At 37.1% G+C, this 19,466-nt stretch overlaps 1 protein-coding gene across 1 annotated transcript; it reads right to left on the reverse strand.

The window, feature by feature from the left end:
• Positions 1 to 3,424: 3,424 nt before the first annotated feature.
• VAPB (VAMP (vesicle-associated membrane protein)-associated protein B and C) lies at positions 3,425 to 18,997 on the reverse strand (the record flags this gene model as incomplete). The annotated part of the gene is made up of 5 exons (XM_009698226.1): positions 3,425 to 4,671; positions 6,892 to 7,068; positions 8,663 to 8,743; positions 10,906 to 11,009; positions 18,845 to 18,997. Coding segments are annotated over 5 exons (674 nt in total), but the record flags the coding sequence as incomplete, so codon positions are not given.
• Positions 18,998 to 19,466: the final 469 nt, after the last annotated feature.

Genomic DNA, 19,466 nt, shown 5'->3' on the forward strand with positions numbered 1-19,466 from the left:
CCCAAAGAAAAATCTCAAATATGTACAATGAAATTCACTCACCACCTGTCCCCTCTCAACTTCCTCACTTGAGGATTTGAGTAATGGATGCTAACCCATTTTCAAACCATGAAAAAGCAGCTCTCCAACCCCAAGCTGCTCTAATGCTGCTGTGAAGTACTATTGCAGCTGTAACACAGCCACGACAAACATCAAGTTCAGAGTGCTTGTTCTACATGTTCTTTAATTTCAAACAGAGGGCTTTTTGGTTGTGTTTTTTTCTCAGTTACTTTATATAGAAAACAAAACTCAGGATATGGTGTTTCAGGACATCATGTAGAGCAAGAGAAATATAGTTTCTAAAACTCAGAATACTACAGTTAAGTCACTATTGTGCCCGAGAATTAAGGAAGTGTTTCACTTAAGAGATGAAAGTGTCATACACATTTCCTAAAGAAAAGGGATGACATAGTTTTCTTTCATTAGGCAACTGCAACATCAAGTGTCTCAAGACATTAACAATCCATTTTTGTGTGCATACCACTACGTAAATATGCTGACTGCTAAGTCAAGATTATAGTAAGAATTGCAAGTTTATATGCGCAGCAAATAGAAACCCTTTATAGTTTATTGATGAGAAGAAACTCTAGCAATTTGCAAAGTGAGGTTCCAATTTTATCCCACTAACAGCATTTCAGGACAAAAAAGTAACATGGAATACCACTATCAAGCTATTACACTCCCATATTTTTAGAAAATTACATTACGGTACATTAATCTCCTCTGAACATGACACACATGGTATTATCTTGCTCTTCAATCCCTACAGCTACTCAACAGTAATTTGAAACTTGTTGCCTGGCACGCGTATGCAATTGTTCCAGTTGAGCATTCACAGCTGACAACTGCCAATGCAGAGCAATACTTATGATCATTCATGCATGGAATATTTGCTTTAAGATGTGGATAACTACATGAAAATAGTAGAAATCATTTTCCATTCATTTCCCAGTACTAGGCTTCAAGGTATCTTAGATGCCTATTTATACCAAATTTGCCCAAAGAGCGCAACAGGAGTGTAAAGCTCCACAAAATGAAGACCACCTAAGCAGCCTCTACTGGCTCTCACAAAAATGAACAATAAATGTATACGCAAGTGGGCATCCAAAAATAACAGTAAGGACAACAATTAGATTAAGTAATAACTGATTTCTACTATCATGTATCAATTACAGTTTTCTAATATCTGGTGCTGTGTGAGGACACCAGACAATAATCTTATTGAGAAACTCTATGTTTCATGCATAACTTCCTAAGGTATACAATGCCCTACAGAATAATTAACTTTCTGTGAATACTTCATGAAAACATTTGCCTTGGTGTCATCCTCTAAGGAACAACTTAGAAAAGATCCAAGTGGCTTAAGAACATCCATCCAATTTTTTTTTGCAATTTATCTAGAGACTGGCTTTTTAAGAACCTTGGAAGAAAAACCATCCTTAGATTTCTTTCTGCTGCATATGAAAGAAGGGACTGGTCAAACAGACAGGTAATAAAGATTCCACTGATCAGTCATTTTATTTTAAACTCAGCAAAAGCAGAGTACTACCCAGACAATTCAGTGCTACTGTATGTTCAGGCTGTTGTCAGAAATGATTAGGAAATATGTCAGAATTTTGTTAAGTTCCAAAATATAAGCAGTTAATTTAACAGTCTTGTTTAGGACTGATGGTGTGGGTTAGCCCCTACTGCAGGCCACAGTCATTACCAACAGATCCTTAACTAAGGTCCTCTGTTTGTGGGTCTCCTTGATCACACGTTTGTAAGGCATCTAGCAAAGCATGGGAGTGTTTTCAGGGACCTCTTTATAGTCCTGGAGTGCAAACAACAGGAATAACTTTGCAAACAAATGATTTGATGTTCCAAGTTGTCACAGATCACCAAGAAGTGACTACTGAACACTGGAAGGAGGACAGACATTCTGCTGGCTTCCCCCTTCTGCTGGCAAAGGCAGCTCCCAGATAAGTCAACCGCGGTAGCTAACAATGCGTGTAAAATTTGCCTGGAACATTATTACAGATATACTCACAGGAGACCATTTTAAAGCTTCAATCCTCCCCCTTTACCCTGCAAAGACAACAATTTATTTTTTTTTCAAAAACCAAACTTTTCTGAGGCAGTTTTTCAGCAGAACAAAGGACTCTAAAAAAATTAGTTTTTAAAAGCAAATTAGGAATTCGTATTTTCTGATAACACATTTTTAGTGAGATCAAGGTATTTACAGCCTCTTAAAAAAAACCAAATCTGCAAAGCTGTCTCCCTTCAATAAAGATTCTCAAATATATTCTTCAAAGCCATGAAAACTAATTTTGCAACATCACTTACAACCTTGTCTTTCTGAAAAGGTTCTTTTAAAGTGTTCCATATAAAAGTTTTCTTTAGCTTCTACTGACTGGAAAGTATCTTTTTCTTGATCAGTTCTGCCCAATTTGTCACACTGAACCGACTGCTGCTTCATTCTTTCCAGCTCATCTCCCATCTTCTCTGCCCTTTAGAGGCATACTTTAATAGCTTTGTCACTTCCACCCTGAGCAGACAAGGCACTAGCATTTTAAAATGCTAAAGATACACCTCTCATTTCTGTTAAATCTTCTAGATGTACTTCCAGGGTTGTGTTCATAAGGTGAACACAGCAGTTAAGATTTCCCCCTGCCCCCCCCCCCCCAATTTAAATTGCTACTCTACCTCCAGCAGTTAAGATTTCCCCCCGCCCCCCCCCCCCAATTTTCTTATTAAACTTCACATAAAATTTCACTTATTTACACTTGCAAAGCAGGAAACCCTTGAGACACAAGTGGAACAAATACAAAGGTCAACACATGTAGTAGGCTGCCGCCCAAACAGCTTTCTCAAGAAATCACAGGAATAATAAAGGAATGAAAGAAGTCGCTTTTAAAAGACATATCCTAGTCCTGAAAGGTGTTACAAAAAACTTTTGTGACCTATAGTTTTTGGACCTACCATCTAAGAATATGCAGGAGTTTACCTGCTCAAAAGCTATTTCATCTACTGAAGTTCAACATTTTAAAACACACTGAGTTTATGTATTTTGTACTAAAAGTATGCTTAGAAACAAAATTACCTTAACCTTACCTTCAATGTGCTATCAAGTGTCTTAACTACTGAACCCAACTAAACTGAAAAATGGGAAGTTACCTTGTACCTCAGCAGTCAGCACGGTTACTTTGATCAACACTTACATGTATCAGGCTCATGATGGGGTCATTTGGATTGATTTTAAAATTAGGCTGGAAAAAAAAATTCATCCTGGAACAAGGCTGCAAGTTTCCTTATGCCTTAAGCAAACTAAGTTGACAGAGAATACTGTTTCCTCTCCCCCTCTAAAACTGTGAGAACATGACAAAAGTAACAAAGGAAACATTAATTTGGGGGCTTTATTTAATTTTTCTTTTCTTTTTTTTTTTTTTTCCTTTTTTTAAGATGCTACATAGTCAAACAGGATTGGTCTTTTACGGCATAGGACTAGTTTACTACTAATATTTTTTCCCCTAGATAGACTTATTTACATACAAAAACAGTTTCATGACCACTGTTTCTCCAATGCTCAGATGATCAAAACTCCCAACAATTGTGTAGTGCCCAAAACACCAGGAGGCAGAAGAATCTCGCATCACTACAGCAGCAAATTTTTAGTTCTAGTCACTGGCTTTAAACAGGTGCCTTTTCATACCATATAGTATTAGTCAATTTTGTGACAATAAGGAAACATGAGATGAAATACATTAAATAAGTTAAATATGCATTAAACATCTCTGAATAACATTTTAATTCAACTAGATGAACCAACAGCAATGTAGCTTGGTCCCTTTATGAGAACAAGGTATTGACCTTTATTCCAAATGAGCGTCATACCAGTCAATATATGCCTCTTAATGATGCCTAGCACATTCAGCATTGCCACATACAATTCTTTTCAGCTTCTCACTATTCATTTAAGTGCCAAGAAACTGGTAACTTGCACAGAGTTGAAGACACTGACAGAAACTGTTAAATTTATGAGCAGAATGGTGGATTAACATATTTTACAGAAGTTATCAACACCTCCTGCCTAACCCAGCTCCAAACATCCAATAGGGCCAGCTCCAGCAGTGGAGGAATAGTTTTTTTCTATTTTTCCTTTTTTTTTTCCTTTGTTTTTAAAAAGAGGTAATTCAGCAACATGTACCAGGGTCTAAGAATGTTTAAAATGACATATACAATATTCCATTGTAGTGTTAAATCATGATTTTCTCCCTCCCTTCATCACTGAAGCATATTCCCTTTCATTCATTCACTCATTGTACATTTTAAACTTTCTAGATTATGTTACATAGTATTTGTGCAGGGGTAATTTAAAGGCAAGACCTGTGAGATGTCATACATTAATTTTTTTTTAAACATTGTTATGAATAAATTTAATCCAATGATATGGCAGAACCATCAAACCAATTTACAATTTCCAGCATGCTGCCTCTACAAGGCTATTTTTCCTATAATTACACCGAAGACAAAGAACAAAACCACCAAAGCAAGTAGTCTGGAGCTGAGCCCTTCATCCTTGACAGCAGCTGCAGAAGCAGATATTGGGTTGTTTGTCTGGGGTGCCTTCCTCATCCGCAGTCCATCTTCTTCCTAAAGGAAGATATATTGATTATTTCTACTGAAAAAAAGCTTCAAATATTCACCCTTATCATATTTATTTTAGGTGAGCATAATAAGATAGGCAAAAGCTAGTTTAAAGATAATTTAGAGCTCTATTTCCTAGATAATCCTGAGAAGGAAAGAAGTAGTGAGGTAGGAGATAAATTTTTTATCTACTTGACTAGCAGAGCAAAACCCACATGCTCTTGAAGGTTTTTCTCCTGCTAAGGTAACAGGGGAAGCAACAAGAAAGGCTACAAGAACTCTTGTCCAAAGTCAGGAGACAGCTCCAGAACTTCAAAAACAATGATGGAGGGAATGGCATGAAGATGCTTTTCTTGCTCTGTAAGCAAATATAATACTGTTGGGGAAAATGTTTTTCAATGTAACTAAGACAGGTTGTGAAAAACATGCAACTTTAAAGCAATTATACTCATCATTCCCCTAGTCAGATGTCACAAGCAAATTTTACCATCAACTGAAGGGAAACCTATTTCACCCATCATATTAATGCTGACATTTTGACACGAAACTAATGGCAATAATTAGGATATTTTCTTGGTATGAGTTTGACAGCTCTCTGGATTTAAAGATGTACGAGACAACAGATAAAACAACATCATAACATCAGATATTATCATTTCAAGTGGAGACGATGTTGCCCACATCTTGATCTAAACTGCTGGACAGCATGGCTGCATGTTAGCACAATCCATTCCACACACACGCAGCGCACACTTCAGGAGATGGTAAAATGAACCTTTTGTGACCTAACTTTTATACAGCTGAAGCAATGGTGTTAGACTTTCTGATATAGTATTACAGTGCAAAACAATAAGATACTGAAGAAAAAGCCTCCAGTCTATACATAAAAAAATACTCTATACATAAAAAAGTCTCCAGTCTATACATAAAAAAATAAAGAAATAAAATTGTAATAAAAATTACTGCAGCCTTAAAATTGTCAGATAACTGAAATTCAAAAGGCTCACTGTATGTCAGTGTTTCTCACTTTTGAATATAAAGGGGCACCTAACATTCTGGAGGAAATTTTTTTTTTATTTATTTTTTTTATTGAAAGTCACAGGCTACCTGATACCTCACTATTGCTCTAAGTCTGGATGGGGACAACTGACTTCTATAAACAATAAAATGTTGTTTATCTATATAGCATTTTCACTGCTAGAAAGAAAACATTTTCATTTAAAATATTTTAACTTCCTTTTGACAGTGACTCTAGCCTGACACCAACAGCACTTGGCAGCTAGCAGTAATTTAACATCATTTTCTGATGTTTTACAGATGTTTCTAACACTCCACAAAGCGAACAAACAGCTCACCATTTTAAGATGTTACTGTAAGACATCAGCTCAATTCTAGATATCTCCTCTAGAGTGTTTATTCAAGACTGATTTGCAAAAAAGTAAAACAAAATCATATTGTATTTATTGTGAGACTCTGCCAAAACAAGAACACAAGGAGAAGTTAAGGTCGTGTCTCAACTACATAAATGTATAATTTCTACGTGCAAAACAAAACTGTTTTACAAATGTTTAAAGAATTTCTTTATGCATCAGCGAGCCAAGCAGCATCAGAGCTGACAGAACAGAGTTCCTTTCATTGGGCTCCAGTAGTCACAAATTCCAAATTCTCATTGGTGCTGTTATCTATGAAACTAGACATTTACAAATGAAACTACAGTAAAAAGTTTTTCAGCACGGTGATAAAGACTTGTCAATTATTTGATTTCACAGCAGTGTGCTGATATGACAGGAAGCATATTTTCTATTAATCTGTCTTACTTTGGTCATTTCAATGGCATATTATAGGTGCAATTACTAAAACACTCAGTATTTGCACAACACTGCCCTCAAGCTCCCATCAATTTGAGAAAACGGGGCCAAATCCAACACTGAATGCTTAATTCAGACTGAGAAAATTAGGTGGGAAAGGAAAAAAAAAAAAGAGAGGGAATTCATTACTTTGGGTTGCTATCCAATCAGTTTCTCTGACTGCATGACTTGTATGCTCCTTTCAAAGGAAGCATTGATTTCGACACTTTTTCTCAGTTTATAGAGAGAAACCTAAATTATCTTTTAATTTATAGACAATATTAAAATATTGTGCCACAGTCAGGTAACCAAACTTTTAAGTCAGAAGCTTCTTTTTCAGGAAAGGGGTAAGGGCGGAGGGGGGGGGGAGTATCTTTACCTTAAACTGTTTATTCTCCTCCCGTAACCTCTGAACTTCTACTTGAAGCCTCTTATAGTCTTCCATTACTTTCTTAACTTCAGTGTCATCCAAAGAAGAACTTATTGATTTAGACATTACAGAGGAATCTGTCTTTGTTGCAGTTGTGGATACAATTTTATTTATTTCTATGTCATGCTGTTGAAAAAGGATAGTGATTTTTAGTTAGTTATTAATACCACACACCTGGTATTTGGGAGGAGAATCAGGTAAAATTGTCTGTGCACACCTGAAACGTGTCTGTATCAAAAGAAATAAACCACATTTTTCTTTCTGTAACCTTTACTTCCCCTTTTTGTTTCACACAAAACACCAGATCAGCAGCAGCAAGTGCAGACACAATAACCTCGACTTTTCAGTCCTTGCATATATAAAGAAGGAAACATCCTTAGACCATGTCCCACAATATGAATGGGAACTTATTTGCTCACAGTCTGCTTATGGAGTATTAGTGCTTTCCTCATCTTTCCCTCCCTAAGCACAACACAAGCAGCTACTCCAGAAATGAGAGTATTGTGAGGAGCTACCCACCTGCTCTGCTGCAATTCCCCTTCTCTTCACTCCCCACAGCTGGCTATCACCTCTCCACCCTTCTGCATTTCTGTGGTGATGGAGGAACTTGCAACCCAAGTTAGGAAACAAACTGTTGACCTCCAAACCCTCCTCCCTTTCCTGCCTTCAGACCCTCTCCATGTTCTGCACTTTGGAATGCAAAGAGTCTGCCTCTAATAAAAAACAAACCACTCTCTCCCCACTCAAACTGCCACCAAAGCCTTAACATGAAGATTTTATTTATATGAATAAAGTGATAGGATTTGTTACTGCTTGTGCTTTGTTTTGCCCTAATGAATTTTAGTAGTTACAGAAAAAATTACAACTAACCAGAATAGTTGTTAAGTTTAATTTCATTCAGATTTTTTCCCTCCTCTCATCACACCTCTAAACTGGAAACAGAGAAAGTACCCTGGTCTAAAACAAAAGCACCTACTTTTAGAGTAAACGATCCCTGTCTGGAGCAGGCAGGGCAGACATAGGGAGACTACAATAGTGGCATTATAACAATACGTAATCTTAATTACAAGATGTCCAATGCAAGGCAGAACACTTGTGCCTTCAGCACCTGCATACTAGGAAACATTTTTCAGTTTATTCAATCCATTATCAGTTCTACATTTGACACTACATACTTCCATTAGAAATTAATGCATTCATTACTCTAACAAAAAAGTATTCTACAATATTACAGCTGCTGATTGCAATATAATCCCTCACTACATTTGTGTCTTCCTTACTAGCTTTCTATCAATTTACTTGCTAAAATCAGTGTTCTATGCAGGAAGCAAAGGGGAGTGTTGGGACAGGCAAATTTATATTGCTGATGGTTATAACTACTTCAATATAAACTCTGAGCTTTATGACCATCAATCAGCATCTTTCAAATTTTTTTGAAGTAATTCTTTATCCTGTGATCTTTCACTAAATGAAAACAGATCAACTCAAAGATTTCTTTGTGCTAGTGTTGCACTTGTATTGTTCAAATTAGCTGCTAGTTACATTGACCAACGCTAACATTTAAAATAGTTTATATTGTATTCTCAAAGGGTGATGCCATCCAGGCAGTGAAACAGGGTTCTGTCTTTTGCTTATATAGCTGTCTGTATAAACATGTCATTTTACATGATTTACTGTGGTATTAAGTTAAAACACTCAATATGCATGTGAAAATACTCACAGGCTTATCATTTTCTGCTGGTAGCTCAAACACACACCTAAGTTTCGAATCCATAAGTTCTTCTGGTTTTGCTTCTTTCCACTGGAATAATTTAATATTAAGCATATTACTATAAGGCAGCAGATGGAAAATGCAGTGTATTATGTAAACAAATCATATCACCTTAGGAGGAAAAACCCCACAGGTGTTTACCATGTTACCATTAACAACATACATGATAAAAAATGAAACCAAATACATAACTGAGTGGTATCTAAAGAAAGAGAAGATACTATGAAGGAAATAATTCTAAATAGTCTGAAACTTACACAGGTAATTTATGAGAGAACTGGGAATTGTGTAAGAGTAATTAGCATAGATAGGGGGAGCTATGGTCCTGATGAAAACAGAACAAAACAAACAAAAGAGGGGTACATTCAAAGGAAGGGAAAGATAACAGAACCCCAAAATCAGTAACAATGTTCTGAAGTGTTTGTTCAGTGGCATTCCTATTCAAGCTTTTCAAATTTCACACGAGGTTTTCTTCCTGACTGGTATGAAGTACCCGGCTGCCCTCCCTCCTCCTTGTTTTCCACCTCCTTATTTTTCAGCATCAACGTCTAAACAATAAAACAGATGTGCTACACATAGAAAGGGATAGCTTCCCCTTTCATCTTTCCCTCCCCTTCAACTAGGGAGTCTACCATAAAGAAGTTTCTTTCCAATATCTTTAATAGGGGTTAACAGTTATGAATCTTTGTTTGATATCAGCTCTAACCCTGAACTGAAAAGACAGATTCATAGCAGTGATATACAGCAAGAAACGTCCACATTTATATCCTGGAGTTCTCACATGCTTCTCTTCACTTTGACCATACTTCTGGTAGCATGGTATTGCTCAGCATATCTCAAGAAGGTGTCAAATTATGGCTAACCCTTGTGCAATCTGAAGTAGTATTTGACTCATCCTAACAGTTGAATCGTACTTCAGCTCTTCTGTGGCTGAAGTCAGAATTCTATTTTGAGCTTGCTGGCTGCCTGTGAAGTGTTGAAAGCTTTATAGTACTCCAGTAATTTGTCTCACCTGTTTATCCAGAATAGGAAGAGATTTGGAGAGTGGTAACAAAACAGAGAACTGATCAAGTGTTACGGGAAAAGAAATCGTATTGGTCTGGAGAGCTCTGGAAAACTAAAGGGCCATCTAGGTCCTAAAAAACATTCTTTGCTAGGAGAATAACTTTTTCCATGGTATAAAGTAACTCATAAAAATTAAAGAGTTAGAAAGGCAGACAGGCTTATCTTTCTAGTGATGCAGACATTTTATTACTATTGCTGTTTCTCCCAATGGATCTTACTTTGAGGCCATTAAACAAATATACTTCCATAAATCTCTTTCAGAAGGGAAATTCTTAACCCTGTGGAGTGTCGCAGTTTAAAAAAGCTACTCAGAAGAAGATGCATTTTGGAAAGACTACTGTAAAAGGGCCATGATATGTACTCTGAGGTTTTCTGAGGTTGGTTTTTTTGTTTTTAAGTAGTATGTATACATACAAACACACACAAACCCCACACTTGAGAGTAATGGCCTTTTTTTCTTTTTTATTGTGTCCTCAGTAGCTACTGAGTATTCTCTCAAGCACAAAAGCTAGACTACAAAAAGCTTCCTTGTGCCTTCTTGCAGTAGCAAATCTTGCTGTTGTAGGAAAGCCACCAGTTGACACACCGTTTGTACATTTGTAATCCGCATGACAAAAATCTATGAAGGCCTTTCATTTACCTAAGCCACAATTGACATAGGTAGGGATAAAGAAAAATAAAATACTTGTAAACCATCCTCCTGGTTCTTGCTGGGATAAGGACCTGCTTAAGGGAAGACTCAAAACTGAGAGTAGAGGCATAAAATATAAAAGATGCCACAGATTTCGAATATATTCTACATATTCTTAGAATATATAGTTCAAGTTGGCCTTTCTAAAAAATAGTATTAGTGAAAAAAATTACAACTACTTAACACTCGTTTCATGGTTTTGCATCCCATTACTGACAGCAGCATCCGAAAGAAGCCAACTGTGTCTTTCAATGCAAGATTCCTGGCGCTTGAAGTAAACAGAAAACACCTTGCCATACACAGAGATGGAAATCTGGTAAAGCTTTCAAGGATCATTCCAGCGTGGTTTGACAACAGCCCTTAAGCAAAGCAGTAAAAAGTCTAATAAAATTATACAAACAGAAAGAAATCCATTTTAATTAATTTCAATACTTACTACTGCTTCCATATCTGAAGTATCAGCTGGAGCAAACATAGACTGAACCATAAACTTGTGTTTACTTTTCTCATTAGGGTCATAGTCAAAAGGCTGTAGCATAACTGCAAGAAAAACCCCAAAACACATTAGGTTAACGTTGCTCTGATGCATAGTCATGCACTGATAATATAGTTACCAGATTTGAGAAATACAAACATTAAAATGGTTTCAAGTTTAATGTCTGTTACGACCAAAGCAGCAGCTGAGATCAGGAACCTCACTTTAAAACAAAATTTTAAAAGAAGATAAGAGAAACAGATTACTTCAGTCTGTCTAGATTCTTGTCTGAGAATTTTTGAAGTGCTGTTCACTGTACAATATTCTGTACACAACCACAGCAAGATAATAATAGTAATTTATAGTAAATAGGATAATTTACATATCTTCTGGGACAGAGGGAAAAATTCTCAAAGCATCTTTTTTTCTTCCTCCATCCTTGGGGCAGAAGTAACAAGCTGGCATTTTGAATATGTGCACACACAGTATTGCTGATGGTTCCTGAGAAAAGCTACAGAAAGAGGCAAAGTCAAACATTTTAAACTTTGAGGTTCAAGCCTCAGGAGAGAAACGTCCTCTACAAAGTTTAAGAGTCTCTTGGTGTTTGTTTTATCAAAAGTACAAGTATTTATCTTCCAAAAATAAGTTGCTCTAAGTTTGTCACCAATTTATAGCTAGAAGTTAATGGTTAAACACTATATAAAGTTTGCCTCCGAAAGGTTTACAAGAAATGCGTTTCTCTGTTCAGGGGGCAGAGAGCAAGGAACGGCAGGTTTAGGGTGTATGTGTGCCTTTTTTTTTTTCTTCACTTGATATTAGGTATTTCCATGTCTTTTCTTTTTGGGTAAAGAACTAACATGTTAAAGTAACTTGAAGACAGTGTTATGTGTATCATTTACACGGAATATTCTTTCTTTCATCACAGTGGTCTCTTAGAACCCCTGCATTTTGCAACTGACACCTGGATATTCAGCTACTGTGACATTAACAAACACAGTTTTGGCTTCAACATGAGACAGAACATATGTGAAAATAAGCAAAGCAGTTTACACAAACATGGTAGTACTTATTGCAAAAAGCTACCACCCCCTCTAACTTAAAACAAAGCTTGCATATACTGCAATTACTGCTGACATAAAAAATGGTGTAAGATTTAAAAATTCACATTTTATGACCCATGAGGCTACTTCAGTCCCTCAATTTGATCACTAAGAAGAGAAGCAGTTCAAGAATTAGGATTACTTTCAAGTACTACTGCTATTAACATGATGTGCCCAAATTCACATGCACTAATTGCAGGGATTTGTTGTATAAAAGCGATATCCAAAGATCCCATTTATTGCAAATGAAAGCAAGTTAAACCGATTTGCCTCCTTCAGTGAGCAGAATATGTTATGGCTGTGCTATCTTTATTATGCATGCCATCTGTGGCTATCACCAACCACATGTCTTTTAAAGTCAGAAGAGAAGGAAGCCAGCAAATTCTCTCAGATGAGGTGCTCTAAAAATTATTAGACATTTTAAACTCACCTTGTAGTAATCAAATACTAGTCCAAAATAAGTGTTTGCAAATTAACAGTCTACTTTTAAAACTATTTTTCCGAACAGAAGTGACTGCACTGTGAAAGCACATATATTTCAACATTGCATGACACATCACTGAAAAGCAGCAGCATAATTTTTTCTCCCCTGTAGCAGAACACCTGACTTATTTCAAATCTACATAACATGTAAGATCCAACTGGGTAGTCAAAACTATCCACTGTTATGGAACTTCTCCAGATCTGCAATTGTATCAGTTTGCTTTGCTGAGTGCAACTATAAGCTCATTTGAAAATCATTATTTCCCAAGTGATTGTGCTGAAGCCATTCTCAAATGCGAAACGATCACTGTTCTGAATTCCATTCACTGAATCATAAGAGCAATCAGCTAGAAAGGGCTTGACAGTACAAATGTTAGCACTTGCATTTTTAGATCAATACATGAAAGCCACATTGACACAAATTATTCAGCAAGTGTCTTGTAAGTCAGATGGGAAGCTCAAAAACATGTACTTTGTTCAAGAGGAAACCAAACCATTTCAACATTTATTCATATACTATTGGGGGTTTCTGTTAAAGATTAGTTCCATGTAACTGCCAGAATTGCTGGAAAATTTCCTACTGTGAATATGGCTCCTTTCCTTTGACTGGAAATTCCATACAAAATGCCTTATCAAATCAGTCATCTCATCTGGTCAAAAGTTTCTGAGCAGCTTTCATCAGAACTCAAGAGTTCTAAGAAACAAAATGATTAACATGATCTTCAAGTTTACTAGCACCAGCATCCATTAAGCAGGGATATGTACTTCAACCGCTTCCTAAACTGATCGACCCACAGCTAAAGCACCAGAAGTATTCTACCACAAGCAAAAACTGCAAAGTCATTGAGAGATCAATGGAATGAAGAGTAATTCAAGTTATATTTGTTAGCCCGCTTGTCCCTCAAAATTCAAACACAAAGGACTGACCTCATGTACATCCTGTTCTGAAGTGTTTTAAAGAAATGGATACCAGTTTTCTCACACATCCTGCTATACCCCCCATATTTTACACAAGGCCCTCTGTAGATAGCAAAGGAGAGGTGGTGACCACCTAACAGGCTCCCTCCTTTTCCTAGAACAGTTTACTGGTAAAGTTAACAATGTCAGAAGCATTAAACTCTTCTGGTTTTCCTAGAGTAAACCTGCTTTCTCACGGAACAGAGGAAATTTAAAGCAAGGAACACAGAAGAAGGAAAAACTACCCATAACGCCTGCTAGGACCTAGCACTCTCTTTCAAGAGCAGAAGGAACAGAAAAGTCTCCCTGCTCAAAGAGTCTGCAACCTTCCTCTAGTTTCCATCTAAATTTATTAATGGCCTGTTTACTTGGTCCTGGACCAATACTGCCCTTATGCTTAAATATCAAAGAAGGGGAAGAGTCTTACTTCTGGTGCACTCCAAGACATCAATCACAGTAACTCTTGGCCTTCTTGTAAACTAAGCCAGCCAGACTCAGTGGGTCCCCTCTGGGCCAGGCTCCCCATTCATTGTCTGCACCTGTTCTGGCCAGAACTCCTCTATATGAGCTCCTCTAATTATACATCTAGGAAATTTTACTAGTGCCTTGGACAACAGCATTTATACCCTCTTATCTCTTCCATTATCCAGCCTATTTCCACATACTACATTTGCCTTATTCACAGCCACATTATGTCAGCATCTTAGTCACCCTAGCCAGCCCTCTTCGTTAAACAAGCTTGCAATTGTAGCAGGAGTATTTTAATCCCCAAGTAAGTAATTTTGCAGTTTTTCTGATGAAACTCATCCTCTATTTCTCTTACTGTAGCCTTCAAGGACACCCAATTCTGCTGTGTATCTTCAGCCTCCCAACTTTACACTATCGTCAGGGTTTTTAGTGTACTCTCTGTGCCAGAATTGCTTATAAAAGCATTAAACAAGATTAGCACCAAGAATCATCCTCAAGAAACACCACTAGTAACTTCCTGCTATTATATTTCCATCCACATCATCACTATTTACTCTCAAGTAGCCCATTCAATTGTCTGTGAATCTATTTTTCTTTTCTAGCTTTATTGATAATTTTCCCAAATGGCACTGCATGAAATTTTTTATGGTCTGGATAGATGAAATCTACCACATGTATGTCAGCTTTACATAAAATACCCCAACCACCTACAGGGGCAAGTCTCAAGATCATTGTGCAATTTGATCAGCTTTACTAGAGGTGAGCAAAGGACACTCACAGCTACAGGCAGAACCCACTGCACCACTTCACATTTGGTCCATGTTTACATAGTTCTTTCAGTAAACATGTCAATACTACTAAAAAAATGTTGAATCTGTGAAGATCCAAGAGATTCTTCTAACACAAGTGGTCAGAACCGACCCAAAACTTGGCAGTCGCTACGTAGTCCTGGAGGGCCTGGGCGAACAGGGTGCAGGAGTGACGTTGCTCCGGCACAGTTGAGGGCTACAGCAGCAGCGATCACGACACGATCGGTGTCTTAGCGAAAGGGGCAGACCTACTGCGACCGAAGAGAACAGCAGCTGTGGAAGTACCCTCCTGAAGGCAACGCAAACTGCCTTTTCAGAGTCAGGCACATTTACAAAAGACTAAAGTCCCCCTCAAGGATATTCCACAGCAACCTAAGGATAATGTCAGCTTCTCCCCATTTTGAGGAAGCATGTTCAGATTGCTCTCTGCAATGGGACAGTGTGCACAGATGGTGCCATCTCTGCTTCCTCTCTCCCCCTGTTAGACACCTATCTGCAGACTCATCAGCATCTGCTTATATTTTTTTCACTTTTCCTTTGTAATCCATTCATGCCTTTTACTTAGATTTCAATCTCTCGGAAGCCACAAAATCAGATATCTTAGTAGAAATAAGACATGTTTAACAATAACGGAGTAAGTGCAAATACTCTTCTTTTCAAAGTATTTCAGACCAAATGCAATGAAACTGGATGACAGCGTGCACATACACTTCCCGACAGTTACATAAACTCAGCTGTTAAAATTACATACCATTATATAACAGGTGAAAACACAGGCTACAAACCTGACATTGCAGCAAGCACTGCACACTGACGGGGCCTTAAATGCTGATCTGCGGGGAAAGCTGTGATATGGCGTAAGAAGCCAGTATTTGAGACTCCACTAGAATAAAGCAAGATTTACTCTTCTAGCATTTTATATGTTTTAAATGAGCCATCATACTAGTATGAAATAAAAGTGGAATAATGTTCTGAATACTACCTCTATCTTAGGGCAGAATAGCTTCTTATATACTTACATCAAAATAGTACAGATACAGTTTCACAGGAGTGTAACAAAGGTATCCATTTACTATAGTGCAGGGAAGACAAGGCTGCCCCAAACTCAGCTTCAGTCAGTAATATTCTGAGAAACTAATAAATTGTTCCAGAGCTTCATGCCATTATACTTAGGCACTTATTTTTTTGAGAAACAAAGTACAGTACCAATGCAGTGCTACCGAGCGGCTGTGTTAAAAGTCAGTCAACAATTCTCAAGAGGGCAGATTGCAAATAGCAAACACAGCCCAATTGGTTTAAGTGTTTAGAAGTTATTACTGAAGTACCTATATTCTAATAATTTCTTATCAGTAGTATGTTCACTAGGTTTGGAGGAATTCTAGTTCTATTTATTCCAGTCCTATTTTTATGCCCTATGCAAGGCTTGAATTACATGAAGGAAAAATAACTGATTCAGAAGCAAAGAAACAAATTCTATTTATTTTTCACTTCATTAACTCCAAAATCAGCCCTCTGTTCTTAAGCAACATTACTCCAAAGCAAAGGTGTACATTTCCCTCCTTTCTGTGAATTCGAAAACAATTCTGTTCTGTAAGTTAAAGTCCCCTCTTTGATCCTCCCTATCCAATAGATCCCTTCTGCTAATCAGAACCAAAGACATTCACATCTTCAAGTCCAAAATTAGGTCCCATGCATGGCTGAAAGGAACAACCAGGAGTGCAAAATACACAGCTCTATTAAAGATAAACTCAACCACAGGACAAGATAAAGATAGCTTCAATTTAGAACATTTTAGGAAATAAAAGAATTAACATTTATAACCCCAGAAACCTGTAACACATCTACCTATAAATTTACCTTAATATATTACCTAAAGAACAATGACTGTGTACTGCTAGGATTTTAAAATATAATGTTAATGTAAGGACTGGCAATTTAGGATCATTATTTATTATCACTAAGTTATTATCAGCATGAAAATATGAAGAACATAAATGTGAGCTTGTGATTAAATATACCATAGCCATTTGCAAAACTAACTGAATCATAAATCACTATAAATAAAGTTATCAGAAAAAAGGGAAATTTTTCAAAGCTATGTAAGCAAGAACAAAGCATAGCTTAGGGTTAGCACAGCAATCTCTCATAATGGGATACTTTTAAGTCAAGTCTTGGACTAGATCCATATTCTCTCTGGTATGCTGCTGCGAAGAGTTGGGCTGGAAAAGCAAGTAACATGTAGGCATGCTGGTAGCATAACATAAGATGGTTCATACAACACTTGCCTATACTATATTCTGCTCAAGGTAAAGGGTCATTGTAAGCAGAAGTTTAAGAAAACAGTCAATGTTCAGATCAAGACGACATTTAAAAAGGCATGGTATGTGCCTGCAAAGGAAGCGGGCTTTTAATTTTGAAAGTTCATCTGAAAGATGAAAAGAATCCACATCTTTATACCATGAAGATAATTTGTAGCTAGAAACCATGCTAATTTTCATTATCACTTCATTGATTTCTACGCATTTAATATGCTTGCCTGCAGCTAGTATAGATGACAGACAGTTTTACTTGGGAATTGTCCCCAGTTTAAAACATCTCAATTTCTTTTTAAAGAGCTTTTCCATTTACATATTAGTCAGTTCAGAGCTTACTAGATATGTGCTAGCCTTCTCCCAAAGCAGAAGTGCTTTGCCTGCCCCACCTGTAGCTACCACATTGCACTGGTTGTCTCCTCACTGTGACAGTCCCCAGAGGTTAACTCCAGGTGAGGCATAATTCTGCAATCATATGCACAATCAATTTGAGATAACAGAAGACAACAGATCAAAGAGTGTACAAATGCAGACATGCACAAGACGACTTACAGGACTAGAGTCTCTTAATGTTACAGTGCAAAGTATTTTTAGGATCAATTTCGACTTTGTTGAAGCATGCTCTCCAAGGGTGAAATGTTTAAATATTTTACATTAAGTAAAAAAATGAAGTCTTGATTTTCACATTTTGATTTTTTTCAACTAAAAAGCAGCAGTTTTAGCTCCCAACATTTTTTATTCCAGACTAGAAAAGTTTGCCAAAAGACTAATGGCAAACCGTATAACCTAGAAAAGTTTGGTAAGACACTAACAGCAAACAGTATAACCTATCAGTAAATAATTTTTCTTATCACATCAATATTAAAATTTATTGAAAATAGTAAAACATATCTGCATGTTTATAGAAATAATTTTCTTAACCAAAAAGACCTTATTCAAGCAGTATGCCACTACTACCTGCTTTGATAGAATTCTTTAATAAAAACATGGACTGGAGCAGTCATTGAGAAATACACTGCTTTCAAGCACACATTATCAGCAAGCGAAGAATATACAGACATTCTGTTTATGGCAAATACTCAGTTCTTTACACTTTCAAAGTAAGCCACTCCTCTGCTTTTCCATTACCAAACTTAGGCAAGTCAAGAGCTACTGACTCATTAGAGAAAATCATTAACTTTTCCTACGGAACAGCACAGATTTAGTCACTTGACATTTCTAACACCAAAGCATATTACATCTTCAAGGAACACAAAACAAGCATGGTTTGAAAGCAAATGTTTTTATTATTGGTTATATCTGGCAGCTCAGTAACAGCCAACACCAGCCTAAACCAGTGTGCCTGCAGTCCCCTTGGTTTTACTCTTCCCTCGATGTGCCCGCCCAAGTACTTGTTTGACCCTGCGGTGAGCTGGTTCAGGAAGTTAAGCTGGCAAAAAAACTAACTGTACAAAAATAATCCCACAGGGAGGGCAGGGCTGCAGCAGTACTGGTTTGGATAGGCTGGCTAAGGCTGTTAATGAACTATATAAATCATTTATGTATTTGTCCCTTTTTTCTCCTCCAAAACAAGACATGAAACCAAACCTATTACTGCTAGAACAGGAACAAGGGAAGTAAGGATATATGAAACGGCTGCTTCTCCATGGAATCACAACCTCTTGCTTTTACAAACATTCAACAAAATACTTTCAGATTGCAAAGCATTCCAAGAAATAATTGTTTAGAAGAAGTTATTTTCAATGACCAAAAAACTGCTTGAATGGCTTACCAGAAACATTAATTGATGTTCCTGCATCAATAATTCCACTGTTAGGCCTTACACAGTATCTACGCGGTGCTGTGGTCTTAACTTTGAAGCACACATTTCTGTCTGTAGGATTGCCGAGTTTCAGGTTTGTAGTGACAACATCTGTGAAAGGACCTGAGGAGGAGAGCAAAAGCAAACTTGAAATCGCACACAAAGTACTTTTCAAGCAGAGGCTAAGCAGGCTCTAAATCTCTGTTTGCAAATCTTATAAAGTAATTAGATGTTCAATTTCCATCTATGGCACGTACAGATCATCGTGCACGCAAAGCTGAGGATGCAGTTAGGCCTTTGAGCATTCTGATGTGCAGCATGCTCCAACACTCACAGTACAACAGCTGAAGTTGATCATTAATAGCAAAACAAAAAAAGGGGAAATCATTTATACATTGTGCCAACACAACATGGCATTCAAACGATGCCAAATTCTCTGCTGTATCACAGTTACTCCATTCTAACTACTAAATCCCAGTAAACCCAACCTTACAGAGAGACCATATATACACCTATCTTATAGATGATAAACAGGGGAGTACAGTACAGTACATTAACTAGAAAAGGAATGATAACAAAGTGGCGACTACAG

Source organism: Cariama cristata, unplaced genomic scaffold (genome assembly GCF_000690535.1).
Source record: "Cariama cristata isolate BGI_N322 unplaced genomic scaffold, ASM69053v1 scaffold14994, whole genome shotgun sequence".
Lineage (NCBI taxonomy): Eukaryota > Metazoa > Chordata > Aves > Cariamiformes > Cariamidae > Cariama > Cariama cristata.